Source organism: Stegodyphus dumicola, chromosome 10 (genome assembly GCF_044657685.1).
Source record: "Stegodyphus dumicola isolate Sdum_Otavi_A_Nest chromosome 10, ASM4465768v1".
In the NCBI taxonomy this organism is placed as follows: Eukaryota; Metazoa; Arthropoda; class Arachnida; order Araneae; family Eresidae; genus Stegodyphus; species Stegodyphus dumicola.
Window position 1 is genome coordinate 130480700 of NC_140777.1, and position 16077 is coordinate 130496776.

At 32.6% G+C, this 16077-nt stretch overlaps 1 protein-coding gene across 1 annotated transcript in view; it reads right to left on the reverse strand.

Moving 5' to 3' along the window:
- LOC118200426 (acetoacetyl-CoA synthetase-like) overlaps positions 1 to 10578 on the reverse strand; it is a 71716-nt gene extending 61138 nt beyond the window's left edge. The window contains exons 1-3 of the mRNA XM_085825548.1: positions 10482 to 10578; positions 7127 to 7247; positions 3414 to 3517 (exon numbers count right to left, since the gene is read on the reverse strand). Coding sequence (XP_085681674.1) covers positions 3414 to 3517; positions 7127 to 7241 — 219 coding nt within the window. The 5' untranslated portion in view covers positions 7242 to 7247; positions 10482 to 10578. The remainder of the gene's footprint in view (positions 1 to 3413; positions 3518 to 7126; positions 7248 to 10481) is intronic.
- Positions 10579 to 16077: the final 5499 nt, after the last annotated feature.

Sequence of the window (16077 nt, forward strand, 5' to 3'; positions counted from 1 at the left end):
TTGTACGGAATATTAAATTATACGCATTTCTTCTTCCATTTCATTTAAACTTATTGGATTGAGTTAAATCTACTTCGCCGACAACGCATAAACCACAATAGAATAAATGCATTCTTTAAAATTCGTTCTATTTGTTTATCATAGCGACATTCTGGCGCTAGGTTCACTTAACAGTATTATATTTCGTTCATATTATAACTCAGAATGCACAAAATTTATATCATTTAAAGAATTATCTAATCGTTGCCACATGTTCTACTCAAATACTATAATAAAGCTAGAACGATGTATAAAAGAAATTAAGCAAACAAAACAAAAAATAAACAGTTTTTCACAGACGATTGAGTATTTCGCATTCAATTATTTCTGTTCTCACTTAGCGATAAGGCCAAAATACATAAAAACTCAAAATATCTGTATTAATAATTACTAAATCTTAAACACTTATTTCCTCGAAAAAATTCCAGAAAGGATTAAGCATGATTTAATTCGCAATAATAAACGAAGGCGTTATCTTGCGTTGTTGCGAAGCTAAGTATCTCTAGATTAGCAACAAATCCACTATTCTTCTGTTTCAAATGTAAACAAGCAATGGCCGCCATCAAAACAATTATTAGGCTTTCCGGCACTTGAACAACTTTAAAATTGTTGATAATTCTAAAAATATTGCATACAGATTTACTAAAGGCATACAAACCTTAACCGGAAGATAAGAACAACATAATTCAATTATTTTTAAAGCAAAAAATGTACAATTTACAAACATATAAGAATAAAGAAACTGAGATCACTGAGCCGGGTAACAGAGTGGATATATATATAAATATATTTATATACGTTTGGTGCGGCCGATTGCAACCAATCTAAGAGGTGCACATGTATATGTTATAGCAGTCTTATATACAAAATTTCAACGCTCTGAGGCTACTCGTTTTTGAGTTATGTAAGATACGTACGTATGCACAGACGCCACGAAAAATTCTCTTCAGAATTCATTTTAAAGCAGTTTTATAATTTTTTTGGAGGAAAAGCATTCTGTCCTTACGTACAGTTATCACGCAAAAAAATCGTTAAATTGCATTCGATAGCGGGCAAAATGGATATTTTCGTTGAAATATGCTGCCTGAAACTTTTCGCGATTACAATACTTCCTTTTTACTTCGTACAAGGAAGTAAAAATGCAGAAAACCACAAATTGATAATTTTTTTTAATCACGGCTTTCAAAAAGGGCCGAATCTTTAAATCTGCGAAAATTTCGAAACTTTTTGACCGATTAGATGTTGGAAATTTAAAATAATGGATGTCAAAATGTCGAAAAAATTGAGAAGTTTTAAAACATTTGCCAACATTCAGAAATTAAATTATAATTTGCATATATTTTTATTTAAAAGAATTTTTACGACATCTGATGATTCAAACTATAAAAATTTGAGGTTTTTAGTTATATTCAGAAATATGATACAGAAATACGAATTATAAATTTTTTCAGCATTAAAAAGTAATTAAATTGAACTTTGAAAATGTCCTTTTACCTCTGTTATCATTCACAAGCAGTGTGTACACAAAATTGGATCTTGATAGCTTATCAAGAAGCAGCTTAAAATCGATAACAATCTTTTGACCGTAGCTACAAATACTATGAGTCAACTAAATCAAAGCTGATGATAAATATGTGTTAAGTTAAAATTGATAGATATTAGAAAATTCAGCACTGGGAATTTTAATGATTAATTAGTAATAAGCAACAGCGACATTAAGTATGAGCTCTGGCAAAGAATAGCAATCTTTAGTGTATATCTTAAGATCTCCAGTTTATTACATTATTTTTTATCTCTATGTTTGCAAGCACGATATTTACTTGTGAGAAGATTTGTTCTTGTAGTTGCTTTTAAATTAGTAGATTTATGATATTCATTGAAAATTTAAATCTGTACTACGCTGAGTACCGTTTACTGGGGGGGGGGGTAAGCTGGAATCCAATAAATCTCACATAATTCTGAAAGGGAACAGATAATGAGGTGTAAAAATTTACTAGTTTATAATAAATTAAATTTCTGAAACTCAGCATACACGAGTTAGTGTATGAAGAAGTTGCGAAGAATAATTAGTGAAATATGATTGGATTAATTATTGAATAATGACAAATACCGGAAATCTGTTTTTCTAAGTCAGAGGCTTTCTAAGAGGAACAGTCTAGTACGGCCTTTTACAGGAGGCAACGGTTGCCCACCTACTAAGTGCCTCCATAATGAAGTGACCACCGCTTCTTACCTTAGTAGTGACCAGTGCCTATAAACGATTACAGCCCTACATTGGGAAAAATGTACTATGTCTTCACCAGAATACTGAAAAATCTACGATATTAATTAACATTCATACTAACCAAACGGCAGAGATTAGCGAAACAGGAATTGAGAAGTATGCTGAAATAAATGATAATGCTGAAACACAAAAATATGATAAATATGATATTAAATAATATTGAAATACTATCATTGAAATATTATGAAGATACTGAACGTAATCATCCATATCACTTTGTCATTCAACAGTGCCAGTATTTCTAGCGATGGTATAATGCATAAATACTTATTATTTCAAATTATATTTTGCCAATACTTTAAATCAGAAAATATTTCCTTAAGGCAGTTGTAAATTTATAAGTATAAAATGTCTTAGTGAATGAATATATGATGGTTATGTAGCTGAAAAATATTTATTGAAGAAACAATAAACGATTAATCTCACAATGATTGAGTCAGAATGTACAAGTTATTTTCTCTTTCCTTTAAGCGTATACCTCACCAGCGGTAAATTCGCTGCACATTGGTAGTTCAGACCGGGGTTTGAATCCCAGCAAACGGGTTGTCTGCGTGGTCATTTTCTTAGTTTTCCCCATGTATAATGTGTTTACGAGCCAGTTTCCCTTAGAATGTCCTCTACGAAAGCATCCCTTCCCATAGGCAGATAGCCTTCGAGTACTTTGTCGTTATTAAATAAACCAAACCAAACTTTTCCGCATACGTTTCGTGGTGTAAGTGGAAGCACGCTCGGCGCGTACCGGAGGTCCGAAGTTCGAATCTCGGCGAACGTATTGCGTAGTTTTCTGTTCCAGCATCGACATAACCTAATGACTCTACAATTGTAAAATGATACAGTAGTTGTCTTTAAAAGAAGTGTACGTAAGTGGTAATAGATATTGCAGATTTTCATGAAAGACCATGGAGTGCCTGAGTGCTTGATAGAATCAGATTTCTTAATAACTAATGCGTGGAGAATGTACATATGATATATACCAAATATTAAAATATGAAGAGCGTAATGTTGAAATAAATTATACTGCTATGAAAATTAGGGCGCACATTATTAGTTAAATATTAATATAGTATTTTCAAAAAGGGAAAGTACCTACCTTATCAAATGGTTTTGAATGTATAACTTTACAAGTATGCCAGAATTCCGCCCAGAATTCCGGAAGGTTTTCAACAGACCATTTATGCAAATCCCAGTAGTCTTCTGTCAAAAATAAAAGATTTGTTTAAATTTTGAATATTATCATTTTTATAGTATCATTGACACGAATTTTTGACTAATAAAACTTTTCTTAATTTGAAATATTTCGAATAAATTCAAGATTAAAACTACACGCCGCGTAACCAGAATAGTGGTTCGTGACTCTGACTGCAGTAGCGAAGAACGCGGTTGCGAATCCCGGATAAGGCATGGATTTTTGTAAATCTATAGTTTCTGTGCGTCATGGGGGCACTCTAAATGCGGCGATCCGAAAGTCCTCTCGAAAGGTTTCTGGTAGGAGGAGCGGAACTGAGCAAAATAGTACTGTCCCCTTTATGGTGTTCAAGGCACTTGCCAACGACAGGCGCAATATTGTACTTAGGAATATTGCACGATGCATTTCATGGGCTACCTCTAATGTTGCTGTCAGACAAGTGAGGTAAGTCACAACAAATACAACAATGACAAACTACACAATTTATTCAAGTTATTTTGCATATTCTAGTCCGCATATTTTCTTGATTTAGATAACATTAAATAATTGTCACCAAATACAACTCAATGTTAAGCTAAATTCAAATGCAAATGCAGAATTAAAAGAAAAATATTCCTTTAATGATCACTTACTAAAACAATTTTTTCCTTCATTTCACATTTCGTAATAAAAACATTTTAGGAGAAGAAATTAATGATATAAAAGTTATGTTCCCTTGCAACGCAGAAATTAGACTGGCATTTAAACTAATTAAAATATTTCCATCTCTCATTTCTAATTTTATGTCACCCAAGCAGGCCTGATTGTGCATTACTCAGCAGCAAGTAAATAAAAGTCTGACCGCATTCTCCCTTGAATCTATGAAATATCCCTCAGGTGGTTTAGACTCGCCCCCCCCGGCTGAGAACACCAGCTCTAAGTGCTATAAAATATATACCAACACATTATCTCCTTTAAATTTAAAACTTGAATGATAGTAGAAAACCATCCAATTGCAAAAAATTCAGCGACTTTAATTATATAAATTACTTTAAATTCTGTTTGCAAAAGAAGCATATTATAGGACACTTTGGACTTACCAATATCGGAACCTCAGTTACTGTTACTCGCGCGAGTATTGTGCTGCTTTGTCAGTATGCTTAATTTTCCCTAGATTGAGCTCTCTGTGTAAATTTCAAATGACTGTTATGCAAAATTGTATTCATTAAGTAATCAATATAGGCATCATTTTGTAGTTCTTTCACATTTTTAAATTTCATTGAGCCTTTTTCCAAGAAAGCCGTTTATGGTTCAAAATGATTTCGGTCATGTGTGGAGAAACTCGTTTTATAGAGGAACAAGATAGCAATAGGCGGTTGTAGTTATAGATTAGCATTATGGAGTTATTTTATCTAAGGCTCTCGCAGTATGACAAAGCGAAACAGATGGGCATATTGATTTATTAAGGAAGCATATTTATAAAATTACAAATTAATAGGAAATGTAAGTCAGAACTAATATAGAAAAAAAATTAAATTACATTTAGTTTTCTGAAATTACTTAAATGCATTTTAAAGCAGAAAAATAAATCTTATTAAATTTTAGAGAATAAAAGCAATACTAAACCCTTACATGGGGAACCCTTTTTTTCAGATGATTCTGTGTTCTGCAGTGCTGAGCATCTTAAAGAGGTAAGATTCAATGCCATTATTTGTTTACTCTATGGGAAATAATGGTAAAATATTAACTAGAATAATTAAATAGAAAGGGAGACGCCGAGAAGGGATTTACTTGGTAGGAGTATTTTGCATATATATATATATATATATACATATATATATATATATTTGCCTTACGAACTGACAACCATTCTTTGCTAAAACGAGTTAAATTTATACATACATACATATCATGATTCCGGGAACACAGAAGAGGGATTAATCGTCGTAGCTGAAAGTGAAGGCTTACAGATGAAAATAACAAAGCATGAACTTGAAAAATTTCCAGTCTTTATTCCCACACATATAAAATCTTCTCCATAGATATTTATCGAATTCAATCATAATGAAACGTGATAAATTGCTATTTACATAGATTCTTAAATTTAAGACGCAAACACTTTAGACGGGAAACCAAAGCAGAGATATTAGCAAGGTGGGAGCTGGCAGAAGAAGTAACGTAATTAACTGCCAGGAGTTTTTATACCAGAGTAGGTGCGATTCTATAGATAAGCTACGATTGGTTAGTTATTAGTTTTGATTACCCTTTCCAAGCAGCGTTACACAACGTCGAAAGATCTCGAATTTGGGAGAACACATGAATTTAGGGGGAGATCCCCAAATCTCCAAATCTAGAATGTTAATTTTGAGATCGAGAATTATTTTTTAAAAGCAGCTATCGTACTTTGTTACATCTTACGCTTTGTTATATCTTTACATTGTTATATATATATATATATATATGTGTCTGTGTGTGTGTGTGATTATGGCAAAGCCTCGAGGGCTATCTGCCTAAGGGGAGGGATGCCTTCGTGGAGGACTTTATAAGGGAAACTGGCTCGTATACACGTTACACATGGGGAAAACCACGAAAACACCCATGCAGCCAGCCCGTTCGCGGGATTCGAACCTCGGACCGAACTACCAGTGTTCAGCGACTTCACCGCTCGGCCGCTGGTGGGCCTATATATATATATATATATATATATATATATATATATATAATATGTTGTATGAACTTAAATCCATTTAGTGCGAATACAAGTTATTATTACTTGCGCAATTGCTGCAAAGTTAGTTAATAATAATTTATTTCCTAAACAGTATTGATTAATTGATTATATTATCTCCTAAGTTTAATTAAAGTAGAATTATTTTAAAAGTGTGCATCCATACTGGTATAATATAACTTACCAGTATGGATGCACACTTTTAAAATAATTCTACTTTAATTAAACTTAGGAGATAATATAATCAATTAATCAATACTGTTTAGGATATATATACATAACTTTAAAAAATAACACAGTAACAAACATTCTCACGACATAGGCAGATAGCCCTTCAGTACTTTGCCATAATAAAATAAACTAAACATCCTTTAAGTCGGATATCTCACATTGCTTTATCATGTTCAAATATATCAAATTATCTTATTAATTTAATTTTTTATGAAGGTTCTTTTGACTTAAATGAACTGTCTTTTTATTGATTGAGTATTGTTCGTGACTTATGATCTGGCTCTAGTCAATTAATTTGCTGTCAATGATAATAACTTGATTTTGGCATTTTTACGATTCAGAAACTTTCTTTACAGATTTTTATGGCTTTTACTGCAATAGAGGTCTAGAAAATGCTTATTAAAATACTGACTAAAAACACTTTTTTCTTATAATAATTCATGGTTTTAATTGCATTTCTGTTTCTTGGAGATGGTATATGAAAAAGTGTTCTAATAATAATCATTGGTTTACTACTTTGCAGCTACTTTAGCTAAAACTTACGTTTGTATTTTATGCGTTTATTGAATATTCCGACTCGGGAAGCCATTTTGTCAACTATACGCTACAAAATGGAAAACAAATCATTCTTACAGATGATAAAAGAAAGTACATTTTTATTGAAAATATATACACTTACTTAATGTGACATTATACTTGTCCTCTATTTTTTTCTTGAATTCCTTCATTTCTTCTCCATAATTCCCACTTGGCTTCCACACCACTTCAACATTGCTAAAATTCTTGTTATACATCTGGTCCTGTAAGATTATAAGAAATTATAAAAATACGTTTTTAAATTCCCTGACCCGTAGTGCTTACCACATAGTTTTGAATCTATAATTTCTATGAAATCGTGAATGTTGAGAGTACCTTTGTAATGAATTAGCGATTTTGTGGAATACTCACTCATATAACGCAGGCCAACTTTAAATGTAAATAGCTCAAAAATGGATCGATATATTCTATTTCATTTCAACATTTCAGTGATTATAATAACTGCAAATAATATTCTATGGCAGATCGAACACTTTTTGTTAGCTTTAAAACAACGAGCTTGGTTATCAATCGACAGACGGGGCAAGTCGAAACATCAGTTTCAACTCACAGTCAGTTCCAAGTTTTCACTACATCCTCGATAGTTGGGATGATGGCTATCGCTTATAGTTCTGAATATATATGAATCCACAGGTTAATGCCCTTGCCTCTGCATTCGCCTGGTTTAAGTTCCTGAAATCTCTTCCTGTGACGATTTGTTGTAGATAAAAATTATAGAACTCTTAAATGATCAGGAACCTCAAAAATACTATCGAAGATAAGTGATATTTTAACACATTAAAGGCGGGATTCGTAGTACTGTGATTTATCTCGACTGTAGCTTAAAGGCGGGAGTCGTGGTACTATAATTTATCTCGACTGTAGCTTGCGCATCTCGACTGTAGCTTGCGCATTTATCTCGACTGTAGGTAACGCATAGATTGTGCAATGTGCTTTGCAACCACATTGCGGAATCCATGCGCCACTTTACGTTTGTATTTGGTATGTTTTGTGGTTTGAAGCTGTTCGGTTGTTCAAATTCTACTTACAGTAAATTTTGAATCCTTCAATAAGGTTTCACGTGAAAATAAAAGTATATATGCAGACGATTTGATGGACATTGAAGAGCCACAACCCGGTACATCGAACTCGGCACCACGGATTCCACGGTATAAAATTGATCCGCCTGGACGTCTTTCGCTAGACATCAAAAAGCTCAAATTAATTCGGATAGAAAATAAAAGCAAAAACCTATATGCCCAACGAAACTGCGTAGTTTGTGCCGCACATAAAAAAAGAAAGTTGACTTGCTTCAAATGCGAGTTTTGCAATGCACCTCTTCACCGTGGCGAGTGTTATCAACATTATCACACTCATAAAAAATACTACATTCTTCTCATAAATATGTACTTTAAAACATTTTTTGTAATTAGTGCTTAGTTCTTTTTTAATATTTCTTGTAGTTTTAAGAGTTTAAATAAACTTTTTTAAGTCTAACTTTTTTTTTATGATTACACAAAATATCTCTCGCTTTAGGACGAAAAACGAGGCGAAGCGGTCGCCGCGTTACCTAGCATACTTTCGTCAAGATCCCCCGCCATTAATGTGTTAAGCAACGTCATGAGAAAGTTGGAGGCCAAATTTCGTCATGTTGTAGTCTACGCATTACAAATGCTTCGATAATCTCCTTATGTGATTGTCTTTTGCACATTCTTTACAATAACGATAATTAAGTTTAGCTGTTTAATCATTGTGGAATTAGTCGCATTTAAAGCTAGATATGTATGTACTTTAGTAATACCGGTTATATTACTGCTAGCAAAGCAAAGAGATGCTGGGTCCACCAGCGGCCGAGCGGTAAAGCCACTAAACACTGGTAGTTCGGTGCGAGGTTTGAATCCCGCGAGCGCGCTGGCTGTGTGTGCGCTTTTGTGGTTTTCTCCATGTATAACGTGAATGCGAACCAGTTTCCCTTAGAAATTTCTCCAAGATGCATCCCTTCCCTTAGGCAGATAGACCTAGAGGCTTGGCCGTATTCCCATAAAACCAAAAGTAAAACGATAGCTTTTGATACGAATATAGAAAACAAAGTTTTAAATTAGAAACCAAAAATTGCAATATGTTGTACAATTCTCTATGCTTAGAGTTAAGAAATATTTTCTTTATTATTCAGAAATTCATATCATATTATTTCAAGACGAAATTATTTTGAAAGAATTCACATTTATCATAAGCATATCATAATTTGTATTTTAATGCTGAAATCTGCTACAGTTAAAATTGTGATTTAATAAGATTTGATATGAGCATGAATGTTGTAAATGCTATTGAAAAGAAATTTATTAGACAATCGGATTGTAAATGTCAAGCTTATGCTTTGCTTTTCGCGAATGTAAAGCTTACGCTCTTATATTTGAACTACAAAGTTTCTGTTAATCTTTTAATCTTAAAAATAAAAATAAATAAATAATAAAAAATTGAAAGCTTCCGGATTATATTTTAAACCCAAAAGGGCGTTTATTAACGTTTTGTGCATTACCATTATTTATTAAATATCATATTCTTCACACTTAAATAATGCAAAATAATTTTAAAAGAATATATCTTTAGAATTTCCGATACACAGTCTCGCGCGCTGCAGATATATATATATATATTTTTTCGTACAGTGGTGCTACTGCTCGCTTTGAAATCATTCAGTTTTTTAATCAAACTCATAAATGCTTTATAAAATACGAAACAGATAATAAAACTAATTCCAAATTCCAAATTAGAGCTTCTAGATTCCCATATTCGGGTGGAGATGTACGCTATTCAAAATTTGTTGGCTCTAGGTACCGGTGCTTTATCACAATGCAAGAAACATACATATCTTTACGCAGATTCGTCATTATTTAATTTCTTTAAATATAATACAGGGCGATAATATTTGGTGGCAACAATTTGTAAAGTTTGCGACGCAAAATTCCAAAACGAAATTAGTAACTTTTCTGACTTAGCACCCTTTGGGCTAATAAATATGACAAAAACCTGAAAGTTTTCAGATTTTATAGTACACCCAAATGGACTTTTTTTAACATTTCGTGTGGTACTTTTATCTATTAAATATCATGTTCTTTGCACTTAAACCATAAAATTCAATTCAACAGCAATATCACAAAGTAATTTAAAAAGAGCATATCTTTAGAATTTCTAAAACATAGCCTCGCGCAGAGATAATTTTTTTCCTGTACAATTTTGCCATTTTTCATTGTCATTGAATATTAAATTCAGTGAAATCCAACTTTTATGTGCTCCATTAGCCCCGTAAGGAATTTTCTGCATCAGTGCGTTATGTACCGTAGTTAGAGGGGATTTTTAAATTCCATAGGAAATTAGAGATATTTCTTTTCATTTAGGAAAATACAAACATGTTATCTTTCATATATATTAATAAATAAAAATATATCTTTCTTTACCTTTTTAAATCAGTCAATAATCTTCGATCTGTTAACAGTCTTTCCTCGTATCTTGACAAAAAGGTTATGCGTAGTCCGATTCCTCACCGCAAGTTTACCACAAGATCAAGTTGATAATATTTTTTATTTTGAAACACTTAAGCAGATAATATTGATAACAGTCAAGGGAACTTGATGTGGAGGAACTGATTAGTAAATTTTTTTTCTTGAGAATTAATAGTATTTCTCGAGATCTGAAAGTTACGTCATAGGAAAAAATAAATCTGGTAAGTAAAAAAGTTAAATTTCACTTTAAAAATATTATGTGAACACCAGTTCACTTTTTACTGATTATAATAATTTTTAAGTGATTGATGGAAAAAGAGCAGCATTCATGCGCAGAAAAGTGTTATCTTGAGGGGGAAAGGCGTTTCAAAGGACAGTACGGGAAGCTGGTTTAAGCAGAAGGGATAGCTTTTAGGGTAGAGAAACGAGATTCAAATTAGATCTTCAAACGCACTACGCTCGGCATCTGAAATAAATTCCTTTTAAGTTATAATTTAACATTTTGAAAGAGTTTAAAATCCTTTTAAAATAACGAAAATATCCTTTAAAATAACGAAATTTTATTGAATTTAATTTGTTCTTCACCTGAGTTAGCATAATTTACTATAAACCCGATTGATGAATTCAAAGTAATTATAAAGAAAGTTGCCTTTTGGCATTTATCTAGGGTAGCAAAAACGGCCAGAGGAACACATAGAATGTAACTAAACCTTTATGTGATTGCTTAGTTTCACAATCAGCGGTAAAAGTCGCTGAGCACTGGTAATTCCTTTCGGGATTCGAATCCAAACGGACGGGCTAACTGAACGGCTGTTTTTATGGATTTCTGCATGTGTTCAATGTATACAAACTAGTATTTCTGAGAAAGTTCTCCGCGAACACATTTCTTCCTTAGGCAGATAATCCTCGGGTGCCTTTTTGTTGATCATCTCCGCGGAGTGGTCCGAGAGCCACACACTCCTCTCCCATTCCACCAAACCACACGAGAAGCCTTTTGGCTCCCTAGATATTTAGAATGTCCGCCATCCCGCAAAGACACTGTACATTTAAGACAGCCATGCCTTCTCCGGGATTCGAATCTGGGCCTTTTGGTACCGCAGTTGGCTACCATAATCACTATTCAGTCTGGAAAGGCCAAATGTAAACAAATGGCGACCTCGTTCGGCCCTAGCGCCATATAAACTTAATTCAGTTAAATGGCTCATTTAACTGAATTAAGTTAATTAATTCTATAACTATTGCATGCAGATTAACTAAAGGAATAAAAACCTTAATCGGAACATAAGAACAACATAATTCAACTACTTTTAAAGCAAAAAGTTCACAATTTACCAAAATATTGAGCTCACCGAACCAGGTAACAGGGTGAGAATATATATATAAATTTAGTGCGGCCGATTGCAATGGAAAAAAGAAGTGCACAAACACATGTTATAGTACTCCCATATACACAATTTCCAACGTTCTACGTCTACTCGTTTTTAAGTTATGCGAGATACATACATACGTACGTGATGTAGAGATCACCAAAAAATCCGTTCTGAATCCATTTTTAAGTCATTTTACAATCCGTTTTGGAAGAAAGAGTCATTTATTCTGTCCGTATGTACAGATGTGACGCAAAAATCGTTCGAATGTATTTAACAGCGGTCGAAATGGATTTTTTCGTTGAAATATGATACCCGAAATATTTTGCCATTCCAATATTTCCTTTACTTCGTATAAAGATGTCAGAATCCCAGTCACTAATGTGGCCGAAAAATATTAAAAATCTTATATAATAAACAGATGTTTAATTTGCGATTTCGATACCAGAACTTTTTAATAGAAAACTGAAAATTATTTTTAATGCAATTTACCTCCTATTCAGATGCAAATTAATAATTCCAATATAATAATAGGAGCTACCTTTGGGTAGTTTAGTCTTCCTATTTCAAATGAAATTCTCACAAAGATTTCAAATAGAAAATTACAAATTCATAAAAAATATATACAAAAATTAAGCTCTAGAATAAAACAATAAAAGAGTTAAACAATAAAACTTTGCAAATTTAATTTATATAAAAGTAATGATGTTGTTATAATTATTGGTGATACTGCAGCTGCAAATAAAAAAAAAATCATACTTTATTCCTTACTTTTAAAAAATCTGTCAACTATTCAATAAAAGATAATATTATTCGTATGTGGCTAATTACAAAACACGTATTTCAACAACTGCTAGCAAGTACGTCTTAAAAGTTGGACGACAGCTTTGTTTTATTTAAATTCTATGCGAAAAGTCGATAAGAACAAAGGAACTTTATCAGTGGATCTGATTAGTCACTTAGTTTACTGAACCGTCAACTTCAAATAAAGGCGATCAATTACAATACTATTAGAAACAGTAATGGTACTAATTGGACATTGAACTGTTATCCATTATTGTTTGCACTACAGGATTTAAAAAAATAAGCACTTTATAAATGTAATAAATCCGTTAAAAAAAGGTATTATGTAATCCATTTTAAAACTACTTATTAAATCACTACACGCTGAATCAATGATTAACAAGTGTTTATCGAAAAAAATAGCGTTGCTCTTATAGCCGAGTAGAATAAATCATTGATTAATGAATAAGGAAACCATTCTATTTTAATAGGAACACTTTTGATAGTCGCCTTAATATATTTAATGTACTCTCTCGAGTTACGAAGTGACCGCCTTAGAAAATTCTGTTTTAACTATCTGTACTAACGTTTGTTCATGCTTTCAAAAATACTAATTTCATTTGGAGGAAAGTCACCCGATGTATTTTGCTTTATTTAGTGAATGTTATTTACTAAATAAAGCAAAATACAGAATACGATGTATAGCGAAACAGGTATTTATTTGAGTACAAAAGCAGTCTACTGGTTCGAAATGTCGTTCTCTCGACTATTAACCGGTCGTGCTTTCAATTACACCATGAAGGAATGAGAAAATTAATTATAATTAATTCTCGAATATTATAAAGTGTGTAAGAAATGTATAAGAATGTTATCCCTTCTTGCCAATTAGTATATCCTCAGTTGCAGCAATATACATTTTACGTAGTGAATCCCTCTTGCATCATCCTTTGGAAGCAGAAATTCAAAAAGAAAATTTAGGTATTTTAAGTAATCACGAATAACGTATGTGTAAAAGGAAAAGAAAATTAAAAGGAGGGCTATTTTTTTTTAAAAAAGGAATACTTACTTCAGTTGAAATGAAGGACATTAGCAGCATTTTAGTTCGAAATAATAAATCTTTCGATCATTAAAAAAAAAAAAAAAAAAAAAAAAAAAAAAAAAACGTATTCCTATACATGTCTCAGTATTCTTCTCTATAATTAAACAGATGTTTTCAAAACAGTCAATAAAATAATCATCCTGTTTTACTAAATATTCTGATAGCAGTGTCACTTAATATTTTCATTATATTCGAAGCATTATATTTTAAAATCAAATTTAATGCCAGCGTAGTATTCAAAAGTTCTCATTTTTAGGTCGTAAAAAACGGAGCGTCATTGTGATATCACTTTCATAGATATTTCAAATCTTTCTGATCTCCGATTACATTTTCAAAATTTCACTTTTACAATAAAATATAAACGCTGGAATAGACACTCATTTTGACCTCGTAGAAGGAGGCTGAAATAGAACGGTTTCCAAATAAGTCCCATCTGAGAAAGCCTAAAGAGAACCATTTTTTAACAACTATTGTTTCCCGCATAAGTTTTCAAATCAATTTTCAAAAAGTATTGCAGAATTTCTTTACCAAACTATAGGGAATATTAATACCGCCTTTTCAACAGCAGTCAACAGCAGAACAGCAGAACTATTTTTCAACAACAGTCCACAGCAGAACTATTTTTTCAATGACGGGTGTCCTCATCTAGGATTATTTTAATTTTTCAATAGTCTGCTACATTATTAAAACTTACAGAGCTATAAATTTTTTTCCTTACTTTTTAAGTTCCTTTATGTTGATTAACCAGTTATGTTATGTTTTAGATCTTTACTCCCTCCGTTTTCCCGCCAGAATGCCAATCTAGCCGGCATTCATTTCACGAGTATTTATAGTGAGGTTTTTTTAGATTATAATACAGAACTTGTTCTGCCTCTCAAGGTCACGTTACTGGAATTGCTATATAAGATAAGATTTGCAGTCTTCGCGATTGCATTATAATAGCCGATAGTTGATATCCATGTCTATTACATTTTGATTTAACTCCGCCTTAAACTGATTTGACAAGACTTCGGCTACTAGCTTATCTGAAATTAAATTTTACACTTGATTTACTTTAAGTTATCTCACCACAAGTGGTTGACTGAGTTGTAAGCACAAATTGTGGCTTTTAGTCTTATTTAGTTTTAAATAAAGTGTCTTTTACACTCTTCTCCAGTTTCAGTTATTACTTAGCTATAATTCAGTTAATGTCTTCCAAGAGTTTGGATAATTTGAATGACTGTAAAGAACGCTAAACTCTAAAAATTGTGTAAAGCTAATTTTTGTACAGAGCAGACTAGACTAGATACTCAGAAAAAAAATTACGGTAAATAATTTCTATGTCTTAAAATGTCTTTTCTATGCATTCTAAAAGAACTTTATTAGCTGATGTCTTAGCAACAAAATCCTAAGCCCTGAGGCTACCAGAATGTTATTTTGCCGCAGGGAGGCTTGTCAGGTTGAGAATTAAGCTTGATATCATACCGAGAGCTTGGGCTTTAGCGGTCAAGAGATGCTTCAGGACTGTCCCGACTGCGGCTGCGTTTGTCTCGGCCGGAGGGCCGCCTCTTTCAATTTTCTATGAATTCTTTTTGGATAAATTCTATATTACGTACCAACCGAATGGATTTTAAAATATATAATGTCACAAAATATGTTTTTGAGCATTTTAATATACAGTCTTTGCACCCTTCTAAAAGAATTCGGTACATTTGTGACAAAGAGATTCCTGCTTCAAGTGCGTACGATGTATATACAGACGGGTATGGGATCGAGAGGAGAATGGAGTAGCATTTGTTCTATATTCCTTCGGTGTCGGAATCGACTATATGAAATTGAGATTAAACAACTCTGTCTTTCAGGCAGAATGTGAGGCTCTATATCAAGCCCTAATTTGTATTAAGAGATGTGTTTTATTTCAAAATGTGATTGATATTTACACAGACTGTTTATCGCTGCTTCAGTCTCCCTCCCGCCCAGGTAAAGCCAACCCTATGATCTTAAAAATCAAAAATTGTTTACAAGTTTTGAATGGTTACTTAAATGTAAAACTGCATTGGATCATGTGGGCCATATTGGGATGAAAGCGCCGACTGTCTAGCCAAGGAGACAGCGTCAGATACTGATCTCCCATTTATTGAAATTTCAGGATCAAAACAGATGACCATCACACATATGAAAAAATTTTATATTGATAAATGGAAAATCCGGTGGGGAAACTCACCAAAAAATAAAGGATACATGAAAATTATCAGAATTTCTAACCAAATCGCTATTTTTAATAGCATTGATTTAACTCAAATTCTCACGGGCCACGGGAGAT